This window comes from Medicago sativa, chromosome 5, assembly GCF_051527215.1.
Source record: "Medicago sativa cultivar Bolivia chromosome 5, Bolivia_mono, whole genome shotgun sequence".
Lineage (NCBI taxonomy): Eukaryota > Viridiplantae > Streptophyta > Magnoliopsida > Fabales > Fabaceae > Medicago > Medicago sativa.
The window spans coordinates 27,751,028-27,766,438 of NC_140753.1; the positions used below are offsets into that span (position 1 = coordinate 27,751,028).

At 33.6% G+C, this 15,411-nt stretch overlaps 1 protein-coding gene, 1 long non-coding RNA gene and 2 pseudogenes across 2 annotated transcripts in view; 3 read left to right on the plus strand and 1 right to left on the minus strand.

Annotated features, from left to right (window-relative positions):
- LOC146921487 (uncharacterized) overlaps positions 1–15,411 on the plus strand; it is a 91,521-nt gene that overhangs the window by 35,803 nt on the left and 40,307 nt on the right. The gene's annotated exons all lie outside the window — the stretch shown is intronic.
- On the plus strand, positions 1,698–2,498 carry LOC146921493 (TMV resistance protein N-like; annotated as a pseudogene).
- Positions 2,391–3,779, plus strand: LOC146921494 (disease resistance protein RPS4-like; annotated as a pseudogene).
- On the minus strand, positions 9,638–12,041 carry LOC146921495 (large ribosomal subunit protein eL34-like). Its single transcript, XM_085714888.1, has 4 exons — positions 11,900–12,041; positions 11,710–11,789; positions 10,036–10,145; positions 9,638–9,937 (listed from the first exon to the last, which is right to left on the minus strand). Exons 1-4 carry the CDS (start codon positions 11,976–11,978, stop codon positions 9,844–9,846), a joined length of 363 nt encoding a protein of 120 aa, XP_085571014.1. The 5' UTR covers positions 11,979–12,041; the 3' UTR covers positions 9,638–9,843.

Genomic DNA, 15,411 nt, shown 5'->3' on the forward strand with positions numbered 1-15,411 from the left:
TATATTTTTCGTATCTTAAAATACTTCAATTTCCATAAAAAGTTTTTTGCATCACCGTTTTACTTCTAACTAGGCACACACAATTGAAAATTGTCAAAAAATTGTTTCCGATATTTCCAACAAAGGAATCATAAACAGAAAAGAAAGAAATTGCTGCTTTTTTTTATATGGGAGCAAAGGAGACTACATCAACATAAAACACTAAGTTTCGTGCAGGAAAACAATTAGAAATAGAGCCAATAAATAGTTCTAATACTGGACATAATGTAAAGCTTTTGATAGTAACAGCACATGTGAGGGCTCTTTGTTCGCCCTAATAGTAGACTAGACAGTTAAAAAACAAGAAGGATAACCAGAAATACTTCTTTGCACTAATAAATCAAAATGAACTTGTTTTCAAAGTTACACCTAATTTACAGTGAACACCCACCCAACTTGTGATTAGCTTCCTAATTTTCACGCTTTGTTTGTACTGGGACGCGAGAAAACAGTGCCGATACCCAAACCAAACATGAGCAAAATGAATTTATTCTTTTGTCTATATGCATTACAATACTGGTGTGGTGGTGTCTAGTTCCACCATAATGTATATATTTAACTTTTCAAATATGATCTGATAGTTAAATCAGTGTGTACCCTAATTTTAAGCTCTTCAAGTAAGGTCCATAATGGAACAACCCCTAGAATTTACTCCAAGAAAATGACGATAATAATAAAATAAGCACAAGTAATAATAACATAACAATGAATGAAATCCATAACCATGTACTAATAAATCAAATTATAACTCTTCAATGTATCAAACATGTATAGTGGCAACTGAAAGTCACTGAATAAGGAGTTGAGTTTTTTAGTCCATATCCATTGAGTAACTCACACAGTTTTAAGTCATTCGATAGAAACCAAGAACTTGTAAAATCACAAGCCAAGATCAACTTTAAGTAAACTCAATTGAGACTTAAGTGTAACCGATGAATTGAGTTTAAACTTACAGAGCCATAACAATGCAGGTGCTCAACAACAAAATAACATAACCAAGATCAACCTTAGAAAATATACTTTAGAAAGCTTATTTGAGTTGGGTCGAGATAGAACCCCGAAATTTGAAGGTGACAATGTATTTATTTAACTGGAAAATGGTGTGCTCAAAGCTCTTACAATGATGAAATCAGAAAGGATAAACCAGAGTTTAAAGAACTCCTACCAGAGATAACCTCCTAGACCAGAGAGACTTCTCTCCTAAACAACTCTTGAAAAACTTTTGAATGCCTCACTCTCTAGTCATTCCTCTCTTTTATAACCCCATTCATATGACAATCAATGTCACATCATTAATAATTCTAAATGGATGATTTGATTCCGTTTTCCTCTCCCCGTTCACATGATCAATACAACCGCGGTTACTGAGTCGATGTTGGTTCAAATTTTAATAAAGATTTTGATTATTTTTAAAAATAAAAAATAGAGGACTTGAAATCTGAATTGTCTTGCCCTAACAAACACTGTTGTTTTGATTAGGTGAATGCGTCAAATTTTGACTGCAAAAAATCACCACGGTCCATGTGATCTACACTTTTATTGTTTCTTGAATGAGCAAATTTATGATGAACTTTTCTCTTTGGCAGGAAAATTTATGATAAAATTGACCTTTGGAGTTACAGTTACAAGTCTAGTGGGGAAATTAATTTATTTTTGTTATGGAGGGTATAACTATGATTTTTTTCAACAGAAATGTATGCCTATGTTGTGATCTTCTTTTAATGGAATTCTTTAAAGAAAATGATTGAAAATGAATTCTAGTTAAGAGGCTAGTCGAGTATGAGTTCATTGGGAAGATCATTCAAAAGGTCTCTGAAAAGATTAATCGTAGACCTTTACATGTTGCTAAATACCCTGTTGAGTTAGAGTCTCGAGTGCACAAGGTCAACTCGCTTCTAGAAGTTGAATCAGATGGGAAAGTTCAAATGGTAGGGATTTTTGGTAAAACAACACTTGCATGTGCTGTATACAATTGCATTGCTGATCAATTTGATAGTCTTTGTTTTCTTGCTGATGTTAGAGAAAATTCAAAGCAGCATGGGTTAGTATAACTCTAGGAGATGCTTCTTCGTGAATTAGCATGGGAGAAAGATCTTATGTTGTGAAGTTTAAATAGAGGAATTTATATTATCAAAAGTATGCTTCGCAGGAAAAAAGTTCTATTTTTGGATGATGTTGACAGTTTGGGGAAACTAGAAGCACTTGACTGGTTTGGTTCAGGCAGCAGAGTTATTATCACAACAAGGGATAAGCATCTGCTGCATCTTCAGTTACTTTTTGGAATGCTTCCAAAACAAATGAAATTGATCATAATTATGCTTTTTAGATAAGCACTTGACTGGTGCACTTGACTAGTTGAAGTTCATGATTCTGTTGTATCCAGAGGACCTAATTATCTTCCGAAGAGTTTACGAGTGCTAAAATGGTGTTATTATCCTGAATCATCACTTTCGGCTCATTTTGATGCAAGAATTTAGTTAAAGTTCATGATTCCGTTGGACTCCTTAAAAAACTTGAAGATTTGAATCTTAATCGTTGCACAAGTCTCAGGGTTCTTCCTCATGGAATTAACTTACCTTCTCTAAAAACCATGTCCCTTAGGAATTGTGAATTGAGAAAATGGAATAACATACCTTGTTTTAAGTGATACTGGCATAAGTGAATTGCCCTTTTCCATTGAACTTCTTGAAGGACTTGTAAACCTTACCATAGATAAATGCAAGGAGCCAGCGGAACTACCAAGTAGTATTTTTATGTTGCTGAAAGTAGAGAACTTTGAGGCTTACAGTTGCAAGGGGCTTGAACGAATTACCAAAGGTGAAGGTCAAATGCAGAAAACAACGTCTTCAGATGTGAGAAGTGTTGTTGACTTCAGCTTTTGCCATGTATTAGATGAATTTCTCGTTACATTTCTTCCTTGCTTTCAATATGTCACAAACTTATCCCTTGATTACAACAGTATCACAATCCTCCCATCATACATCAATGAATGTCATCACTCTTTGAAGGAACTTACTTTCAATAATTGTACGAAGCTTCGAGAAATCAGAGGCCTGCCACCAAACATAAAACATCTTAGTGCAATAAATTGTACGTCATTGACTTTCCAATCCAAGATAATGTTACTGAAACAGGTATCATGTCTTTAACTTTATCAATAAGTTTTCCCTTAAAAAGAAAAGAAATGTATTCCATAATGCTAACAACTTTAATTCTTACTTTTAAATTATAGTTGATTAGCAGATGGTTCAGCTTTCTGGGGCCGAATACATCTGTTTTCCAGAATCAACTGTCCCACGTTGGTTCCTTCAATATAGAAAGGAACTGAAACTGTCCTTAAGGTTCCGAATCCGAAAGAAATTGCCACTGATGGCTCTTTGTACTGTGCTAGTTTCGGGAGGTTGTTTTCATTCGCTACCTAGTGTTACGTGTGAATTGGACCTGATCATCATCAATGGTAGTCAACGGTTCACGAAATTTCTTCATGTTAGGTGGTCTAAATTTATGCAATTAACACAAATTTAGATCATATAATTATGGTGGATTTGCAGCTCAAAACTAGCCTTGATATGATTGGAAAACTACATATTAAGCATGGATGGAACCATGCTGAGATTTCATTAGTAAATAATGATGGAGAAGATATGAGATGGATCACCAAAATAAACATGGAAGATGTTGAAATTATAAATCCTGAGGTTGAAATAGATCACCAAAATAAAATCCCAACATCTAGCTAGTAGCTAATCTCATCAGGTATCATTTAAGATAGGTGAGTGAATAGAAGCTCATGAACGTTGGTAGTGTAATTAATTTCCCTTTCTTTACGGAGCAAAGAAAGGGAAAATTAATGAATGTAGGATTCCCTCTGTTTTCTGTTTCAAGTTTTCTGGACTTGTCTTTATATCCATATAAAGACACTCGCAATTAATTTCCCTTTCTTTACGGAGAAAATTAACTCGCAATTACCATTTAAATTTATAGAAGATGAATGTTTGGCTGCAATGGATGAACGCAAGTTGTTTGGTCTAACAAGAAACACTCTGCAACCTGTAATCACTACTAACTACTAAGGATTTATTGAAACAATTTTCAGCAGACTACATCAAAATAATTTTATTTGGAAATGGAAATATACATCAACGGGAAGCTATAAATTAGTAATTGCGGCTATCTATACTAATATCACAAAATCCATAGTACATGTGACAAAATGCAGCAGAACATCTAATAATCTCTTAAAAGGAAAAGGACAGATTCAAAATGAGAAGCAAAATAATAAAAAGTTAACCTGATTTGTAGTTGAACAACACATAGGAATGTAAACAAATAGACTCGGTTATATTTTTCTTCTAAGTCCATAGATGAAATGGCTAACCACCTTAAACTCACACAAACTCTAAGGTCTCGAGTTTGGACCCAGGTGAAGCCGTATCGGCATTGTCAGTTGAGCTAAGCTCTACGGACAAATACTCACTTATTTAATTGAAAAGAGATATCCCAAATCAATTAAAACTTCATAATACAAAGAAAAACATAGTTTTTAGGGTGCGTTTGATCTGCTTAAAGGTAAGTACATGACAGAACAACACAGGACAAAACAGCACAGCACAAGACAGACAAAATATTATTGTTATTATTTTGTAAGTTTGGTCCCCAATCCAAAACTTTGATCTTATGTGGTATTTTATCTTCATATTTAAAATTGGTTAAAGTATCACAATTGATGATTATCACAGAAAAAAGTCGAAGAAACTCAGCAAAACATATATTATGGTTAGAGAATTAAACTCTGATTTACCACCAAGGCAATTCATAAGACTATAAGGCCTCGAGTGAATCTAACACAACAAATGGTAAAATTCCAAAAAAAGATGGGGAGAGGTTTTGTGAATCAAAACTCCAATAAAGGTAAGATACCTTTTTGGAATGAAGGTTATCATAACTTGAAATTCAGAGAGGTAGACTCGAATATTATGTTAAAGCCACCCCAAAATGATCAAAACTTAGAAGAGAAAACGCCAACATAACAATAGAGCATATTAAAAGAAAAACACTTCTTCTCATCCATCTGTCGAGACACTTGGGAACAATCTCAGTTACAATTTAAGTTGAATTGTTCGCTAAATTATTCAGAATTGGCTTTGATGAGGTCATTCAAGCTTTACATGATCCAAATGATACACTTTGGTTTAAACCACACCGGAGAATTTGATGTAAAAACATCTTTGGTGATTCTCTCATGGTCTTTTGTTGTCGCTTGGAGGAAATATGAGAAGAGTTTGAGGTGATGACAGTGAAACTCTCATTGACAAAAAATTAAAAAGTAATCAATGTCATGGAAGGAGTGTCAGTCCTAATACGAAATTTTCAAGCCTAATACGAAATTATGCAGGCCGGATTACAACGGACAAGCTGATAATTAGACCACACAAAACAGTTAATATGTCGACTTACTAAGTCGGTAGAGAAATCCGCTCCACTGAAGTAATTATTATAAATTTGAACTGTAAATGTAATTCTGCATTTTTACTCATGATCTTAACTTGAATGCTGGTTTTCATTGTTGGTCTAGAATTAACATATGTTCTAAGATCTGATGATTTGTCGATTCTAGGTCATTATAATCTAAAATTCGAAGAGTCACATGGGTATTTAAGGAAGGTATGTATAATGACATTCAGATAGCCATTGGGATTAAGTTCTAATTTTGAGCTATCGATAATTTCACATAGAAAGTTTGATCGAGGGGGGTCACATTTTGTATAAGTTTAATGGTGGAGCATTTAAACATTCAATGGAAAATGTTTGATACCATAAATGTTCAATACCATAATTCATTGTAATTAGAAGAGGGGGTAGTTTATCAACAAAAGTGCAAGAAAATTATAAACTGTTCTGATGATATCTAAGTTTAGTCTAAAGTGATTAAACTACACAAATTCTAGACATTGGTCCAATCTGCAGCCAGAGATGCTTTTTTTGCCGGGGCAAATTGTTGATACTACATCTCAATCATAAGGATGGTTTGGATGGTTTATCTATTCATTATTTTTGTGTTTAAAATTATATAATATTATTTAACATTTTAATTAAAATGTTAGTTAAATCTCACTATAATAAGAATAGTCATACTCTAATATGAACAATGTTGTATTAAAGTAAAAAGGAACAAACAGTTTATAAAGAGAACCGATTTTAGAATAGTCATACTCTAATATGAACAATGTTGTATTAAAGTAAAAAGGAACAAACAGTTTATAAAGTTCCTTCAAAAAAAAAAAACAGTTTATAAAGAGAACGGATTTTGATTTATTTACAAAAAAAAAAAACTGATTTAATTCATGAATGTTTTGAAATTTATGTTAGATCAAAACACACCAACTAAACCAGTCAGTGAGGTGAGAATTACCTCCAATTATAAACACATGTTCAGACTATCTTTTATCCGATGTGGGATTATGAATACATGTGAGGTTACTAATACTATATAGCCATGCACCTTAAAGCATGACATTCTTCAAAGAAATTACAATCAAATCTACAAAAAGCTAAATTCATATTATTGCAATGAAAAGTCGAAGTCTAAATGATTAGCACATGAACACTAGTCAGTCACCGTCAAAACCTAAAAACAGAGAAAACAACATGACTCAATAAAGATAACTAATGAAAAGATCATGTTCTTCTATTTAACCTTGACAAAAATCACATCGTTGTTGTTGTTGTTCCTTTCATGAGTTTCCTCTTCCTCTTCCTTCATTTTAGGCACAAGAATCTTAAGCAAATCCTCCTTCATCTCAGCTGTAACCTGATCAATCTTGCAACATTTACCGGTTAAATCAACTTTACCAGAGAATCGACCATAACGACCTCTTACTTTGTTTAGCATCTGTAATGCTAAGAGTGTTCGAATCCACAAATATCTTCACATCTTCCTTACAGCGTCCACGGAGATACATATTGAGATGCAGAGAATCCTCTGTCTCTCTCGCAAGGACTTGTTTGAGGAATCGATCCAGCTTGCTAAAGACTTGTTTCGTAATCCAATATAAGAAAAGAGAGTGAGTAACTAAAAACAATAAAACAAAGAAAAAGTTTAAGTATCAATGAATCAAAGCAAATTAATAGAAATTTAAGATATTATAATGTGTTAAATTAGAAGAAACAATTACATGAGAAGAGAAAATTGGGGCGAGGGGGAAGAGTCGACCGGGCGAAGAAGAGGTTGCATGGACTTCAAAGAGCGGTAAATGGAAAAGGCGAAAGGGCAAAGGAGATAAAAAGTGATGGGATGAAGGAGAGACTTTGAGAGCAGATCGGGGAAGAGGAAGAGTTTGACAGAAGCCATTGAAAAGGTAAGGATTGCCGCTGTGTGCAACGAATTGGAGGGGAGAGTTGATGGGGATATTTATTTGAGGAAGAGAGTGAATGGCTTCCAGACTTTACTTGGGTAGCAAGCAAATAAGCTAGTTGCTTTTTTAATTTTAGTTACTTTTCCAAGAGTATTTGATATTGGATTTGTTTTTATAACATTTAGCATTTATGTTGGAATAAAGAATATAACAATACATAAACTTGATTCTGGGATTTAACAAGTAATGACCATCATAATTAGATTCTAATGAATCCAAATCAAAGAAAACACAAATAATAAACCTAACACAATAAGGCTGTTCCTAAACAAGAATTGTCTTATATTTGATTTGTTTTCCTGATTTGATTGGCCTCTATGTTCTTATTTATGTTTTTATACTTTTTATCTCCCTTTAGGACTTCCTCTCTGGTTTTTTCTTCTCATATCTCTACTTTGCTCCCACACAGAAAGGTGCTTCTCTCATCTCATTGTTCTTATGTGATACAATAATGCTCTTGTTCTGACTACTGGTGGTGCCAATTACTATTAACTAATATTAATAATGGAGAGGAATTAAAGGGTAAGAGGTAGTTTCACTAAATCATTATCATTCAATCACTGTATGCTTCTGGTTTACTTGATTATTTACTATTTTACTACTCTTAAACTTTTATGTGGATCACTTTGCTTTGTACGTTTTGAATGTTTCCATCATTATTGTTCTGCTTTAAAATGTTTTTAAGAATAAGAGAATAGAAGTAAGTGACCAAAGGTATACATGTGGTTATGTTGAAAGAATCTAATGATAATCGTGCCTCTTATGTGCATCGCTTCTGCATTTTGATGATGTAAAAACAATAAGTTTACAAGGTTAGTTAGATGAAAAAAATCCTCATGAGGCAGCCTATTGTTTATGAAGTCTAAGAAATAAGATGATTTCTGTCTTTTGAAGAATTCATTATGTTTAACATGGAGCCAAACATTATAGTTGTGTGTACATGAGAAAATCAGAAGTTGGAGATCATGTGTACTTACTTCTATATGTTGATGACATGCTCCTTACTTCATTGGAAATCAACAAATTGAAGCAGCAGTTGAATTATGAATTTGAAATGAAGCATTTAGGGGATTCCAAAATACCATTGGCCGTGGCGATTAATATCAGAAGGAGAGATCAGAGTTGAACTATTACAAGCAAGCTACATAGAGAGAGTCTTATGAAGTTTGGAACGGAACGTGCAAAACCAATTGCAACGCCAATTGCAAATCATTTCAAATTTTCATACATACAATCACCTCAAGGTCTAACTTGGAAGCATGATGTATCCAATGGTTTATTCGAGGCCTAATCTGGCATATGCTAGGTCTTAAGAACAAAGGAGAGTGTTGAGTTTGGCAAAGAAGAGTGTTGTGTTTGGCATGTGCTATTGATCATCTTATTGAAGTTAGTACTTAAATTTTATTTCTTTGGGAGCTTAAACAAAGCAGCACTTATGATGGATCAAGCAATAATCCTTGGAAACTTTGTAGCATCCAATAAGTTGAAGAATTGAAATGATGCCAATATGGGTAACAGATATCATAACAAACAGGACAATTAGCATTATTTCCGATGTGACAGGCAATGAAACTTTGAGATACCACCTGGATGGATTATAATACCAATGCTAAAAATAGTCACAATATAAAATCCTATCACTTTCACCTATACTCACCAAATTCACCAACCAAAGGAGGGTTAACAACACTCCAAAAGATTGGGTAATTAATCAGGTATTTTAGTTTTTCCACAAGGAATCTCCAGATCAAATGAGAAGTATTGGTAATTCTTCGCTATAACTTCAAACAGCAATTGCTAGTAATTTATAGTGAATTTTGTCCAAAAAGAAAAGTTGTTTTATTGTTGTGAACAGAATTCATAATTCCAGTGGAAGAATAGAGTATTTTTGTTAATAAGTGTGTGCCTCTAATGTTGTGGTCTTGTTTATGTTGGAATTCTTAAAATAAAATGATTGAAAATGAATCATAGTTACGTAGCTTTTCATTCCAGCAAAAAACTACAAAACAATGTGCTTGCTTTGTAAGAACTAATGACTAAAAGTATACATAAGAAATTATTGGCTCAACATCCACCAAGGCACATGTTGTATGTTGTTTTTAACAACAGATAAACTTCAATTGTGCGGTTAGACTTAGAAAATAACCACAAAGGCGCTTAAATTAAAGGTACTACTGGAAAGGTACAGTAACACAAGGAATCCAATAAACCAGAAAATTCAAAACTGTATCACAATGGTTTAACAATTTGCTCTAAAAATGAGTTCAAACAAACCAATAAGACACAATTAACATAGGAAAAAACTCTAAAATAAAACTTGTGATTTACTATAATCACACAAACCTAAGAGTCTTCCAAAAAGATTGTTATCTCATTTTGTGGTCCAAAATTATGCCTTGGAGGAAACCTTTTCCTTTGCCTTCTGAATTTTGAGGACCTTTTTCACAATCTTTTGCTCTTCAACCAAGAAAGCCCTAATGATCCTATAGAACCAGAGACAAATATAATTAGATTACACCAGCAATTAAACCAAATCATTAAATGTAAAAGCTGTAACAGCCCGTAAGATAAGCATACAAACCTTTCCCGGACAGCACCTCCAGACAAAACCCCACCATAAGCACGGTTCACAGTCCTGCGGTTTCTAGGCAGCCTTGATCTCTTGTACTCTGTAGGCCTCAAGTGTGGAATCTGCAATTATCAAAAAAAATTATCTTGCAAGCTCAAATAATCATAGGCAGACCAAAAGTAAGAAACATATAATACATTGATTAGTAAAAAAGCATGTCAGAGGAAAATCATGCATAACAGAAAATACATTCTGCAGTATATATCATATTATTCATGATATGCTATGCCAACAGAGCCAGCATATGATTGTTCACGGATTCTAATTTTCTTTATGAAACAAAAAGCTCACCAAACATTCTATAACAAAGCAAAAGAACATCAACAAACAATCAAGTGAAATTTGTAACTGTTCATAAAATAAGAAACATGGTAATATTAATTAAAAATAGTAGGCTTTTGCTCTTAATTTTGTTCCAAGTTAAGGCTTCAATGTATATAAGTGTGTCATGATAGAATTTCAAAAACTAAACTGGAATCTGCAATTGTCAAGCATAAATTATCTTCCAAGCTCAAATAACCATACACCAACCATTCCAAGACAATGGAAGAGAACAAGCAATCAAGTAAAATTGTTAACTGGTCATATATTAAAAAACATGGTAATATTGATTAAAAATGCCAAGGTTGGGATCTTGATCTAGTTAACATAGGCATATGATTGTATCAAGATAACAAATTATACTTCTAGCATGTCAATTTAGTTTAAATTTCGTATGATAAACTCAAATGTCTTTCACAATCTGACCTCAGTATTCCAATGCCATGAGCAATTGATATTTACCAAGGTTTGCATTCAAAGCCAGATACTGTGTATAATTTTAGGGAGTTACTTTCCCCACCCTATGAGTTTCTCCGCGCCCTGTTCAGTTTGTAAAATCCGAAATATTTTAACGTGTTTTGGAGGATTTTACAGGGTGTTAATGCCGTTCGGATTTTATAATCCGAACTGCATAGGGCACGCGAGAAACTAATAGGGTGGGAAAAGAAGGTGCCATAATTTTATCATTTTTCTTGGTCATTATTTAAAAGTTTGAAATAAACATCATACGGACAATCTAGGTGTGAACCAAACATTCACAGGCTCTGTTTGGATAGACATATTATCTTGTTGTAGCTTATAGCAAAAAAGATAAGATAAAGTTATTTCTATAACTTGATAGAAGAAAGTTAAATTATTTTTGTAAAGCTATAAGTAGTTTTTGTAAGCTATCTTGGAGAGGTTACGAAAACATTTCATAAGTTGTTTTCCTAAGTTCTCATGAACTGTATCACATGTGTTTATGCTTGTAGATAATCTCAAATAATCGAATCGAATATATAACCACATTCACAAGTTTTAAAGGTAGTAAAACAAATCAAACACGAGATATCAAAACATTGTCAAGCTCAATACAAATATCATACAACAACAAAAATTCATCAGAGACAAACAAAAAACCAGTTACCATAAATCACAACATAAAACTATAAACAATGGCAACAACTTTTAACTTATAAAAATCCAAGATAGCAGTGACACACATTAATTGTAACATGATAAATCAAGGTAAACAACGATAATTAAGACAAACATAAACAAATAAAAACATTTCCAATCAATGAAAAAAATAAACGAAATACATACTCCTTGAATTCTCTTGCCTGTAACAGGGCACTTAGGTCCACTAGCTCTCTTCTTAGTAGTCTGATAAACAAGCTTACCACCTACATTTCAACAACACAAGATCAAAATCAAAACCAATTTCAAAACATAACAAATCTGAGATTCAGAATCGAAGAAGATGAAATTGAAATTGAAATTGAAATTAACTTACCAGGGGTTTTGACAACCCTGTGTTGGTTGGATTTGGTTGCGTAGCTGTGACGACGGCGATAGGTGAGACGTTGCACCATTTTCGATCGAGAGAGATTTTGCTGCCTCTACCTCACCGCTGATCTTATTTAGGGTTTTCAGAGAAACTCAACAATAAGCCGCAAGGAGTATAAAAGAGAATGATAACCTAGATCTAACGGTTGTCAATACACACTCCTCACCTACCGTTGGATGTCTTTTGACTTATGACTTATTAGATTGATTTATCTATTGTCTCCCAATATTTTGAAATACTCATTTCGTTTCAAAATGAATGTCAGTTTAATTTTTTTCTTTCAACTTTACTCTCAATAAATACTCCTACTTTTCTCTCACAATTTTCAATGCAACTTTAATTTTGTCTTTTTCTTATAAAGTAAGGGTAGTTTAGTAAAAGCGTTATATCCAATGATTATTTCATTCTATTTCTTAATATGTGTGTCAAAGCCTAAAGCAACATTCATTTTGAAACGGAGGGAGTAACTTTTAGGTGGACTTATTTAGTTTCTGGTGTAAGATTTTTCCTACACGTCATATAACTATGTACACGTGAGTATATATAGGATCGTTTCCACAGGGAGTTACGTTAATCATAAGCATTTACACAATCGTTCACATTAAGGGTTTGGATATAATTTGTTTGTGTGTAACACTATATCCATATTTGACATTTAAGTAAAAACGAGAGGGGATTGAACTATTTCGCTTGCGGTATAAGATAACGAGCAAGCATAACAGCAGCAATCTCTCGATCGATTAACAGACTCTAGCTTTATAACCAATATTATTACAATCATTTCTACAATATCCTTCGTGTCCAAAGCGACATCGTTATTTCCAAGTTAGCGTTTAAACATTCGTGTCCAAATTCCTTAAACGATAACAAAGTCGATCGGATGACTTAATCGACCGTGTCCAGCCTGATTAAGTATCCGAAAGCATTAAAAGCTTGATTAAAAGTAATTATCAAAGGTTTACAAACTTGTCAAGAGTGATATAACATAAGATAGATTGTTATTCTAGTTCTAGATTCAAGGGTTTGTGTCCAAATCATCTTGAATCTCTTTGAAAGCATTAAAAGCAAGAATAACAACAATATTGAATCATTAAGCTAGAACCTTATATATTAAAAGATCAAAAGATTACATAATAGCTTGATTGTTACCTCAATACTACAAAGAAGGTTAGTTACATATAGACATGTAAACTAATGCAAGAAATGAAGGAAAGATGAAGATTCCATGCCAAGATCCTTGATGTCTCAATGAATCTAGGGTTGAATCTACTCTTTAATCACTTGCTTTGTGTTTCTCTCTATGAAATAGCTCTAACCTCTCTCTAGAAATGTATAAAAATGTTTCAATGGAATAGTGAATACCTAAAAGAGAGGTAAAAATGCTATTTAAATGGCCTGTGTTTTTGCACCTGCGCTAATAGCGCAACTCACGCTAATAGCGTGGTAAGGCGGCCTATAATTTGGCCAATGGGAGCCTGCCACGTTGTTCTTGCCCTGCTGCTACGCTCCAGCCACGCTAATAGCGTGGCTCTCTGGAGCATTTACGCTAATAGCGTGAAATACGCTAATAGCGTAGCTCTTCAAACCCAGCTTCTGCTTCCACGCTCCAGGTACGCATATAGCGTAGCTCTCTGGACATTGTACGCTAATAGCGCAGTATACGCTAATAGCGTAGCCTTCAAGAGTGCTCCAGATCCACGCCCCAGGTGCGCTAATGGCGTATCCCTCTGACCTTTGGCATTTTTTCATCACGCCAATAGCGTAGGACACGCTAATGGCGTAGCTTCTTTGAACTTTGACATTTCTTGCTCCTTGCTTGTAATTTCCTGCACAAAAAGGGTAGACTAAGGCTCAAAAGCATAAATGACATATTAACACAATATTTGGAGTTTTCCATAGAGAATCTTGCAAAACAAGTCACTAAAACGCCTAAACTCCTATGCGAAATATATCACTTTTAAACACTTATCAAACTCTCCCCAACTTGGCTTTTTGTTTGTCCTCAAACAAATCAATTGAAAAGGAAACTAACAAGGCTTTGGACAAGGTTTTCAACATGATGTCCAACAATTCAAAACAAAAATAAACAAATGGTGATTCAAAAATGATCGCGTGGACAAGCATGAAGTCCTCCGCTACTCTAGGTTCAAACTAAGAATGCGAAAAATGTCCTAAGCACAAACTATACATCACAAACTTCAAAACATAAACATATCTATCTATGAACCACACCTAACACACTTCTTTGAAAGTAAATGCAATATAATGTTAACAATGAATGAGGTAATGAACACACATCCAACAATCATGCTAACATCCTATTTAAGTTAGGTGTCCATCCAAATATCGTCTCAAAAAGCATAAAAGCATGGATCAAAAGGTCTAGCAAGGGTTATAACTTGGCCGGGCTACAAAAGAAATGTCATATGTGGGGCAATTGATCAGAAAGCCTATCAAAGAGGAACATTTTTTTTTTGTATCACAACTTGAAATCCATATACTTCCCTACCAAGAATTAAAACCTTTGGTGATTAACAATCAAACTTATAACCTTGACAACTTATTCTATTTTTGATTTTTCTCTTTCTTTTTCTTTTCTTTTCTATTCTTTTTCAAATGTACAATTTTTTTCTTTGATTCAATGTTGTCAGGTTATTTTACAACTTCACCAGAACTTAACATATAATGCCTCCTTTTTCTCCCCAACTTGAATACAACAAAAACTCTAATTGAATGTTCCCCTATCCTAAGGCAAGGGACAAAGTACAAAAAGGTTAAGGGTTCAACAAAGTAAAAATATCAAAGTCCTATAAGATTCAACCATGAACTGGATTTTTGAAAAATTTCAGGCAAATTCAACAAGCATTGTGCTTATGAATATTGACAGTTCATGTTTGAGGACTTGATTCATTAGGCTCGGATTGGGGTATCAGATACTCGCTCTTCTCACAGGTAGGCTTTATGTGGTCAAGTAGGTTACTCTCAATTCAAAAAGTGCCTTGATCCTTTCCATGCTTTCAAACAATTCAAAATAATTATCAGATTTAACATAACTAAAACAAGTTAGACGGTGATTATTGGTCTCCAGCATATATAAAACAGATTAAAGCTACCTCACATTTATGTTAAGTACTAAGTGGTTCAAAAAATATTTATGTCTATGAAAAGAATTAAATGATATATATTTTGTGCAAAGTACAAGTTTCAAATTCTTATTAAAAACCTAGTATAAAAGAAAACCAATACCTTGGCCTTACGCTTTATCACAAGTAATATCATTATCACTCACCTGCTTTTGCTCAAACATGGCTCCATGGAGCACTTTAAGATTTATTGTTCATGAGCAATTTTCTTTTGAGAGACACAAGCAAGATGTAACAAAAATTTCATCCAAAGCATAAGTTATTAAACTAAAAATCTAAGTTATTAAACCAAATATAAAGTAACAAAGTAACAAA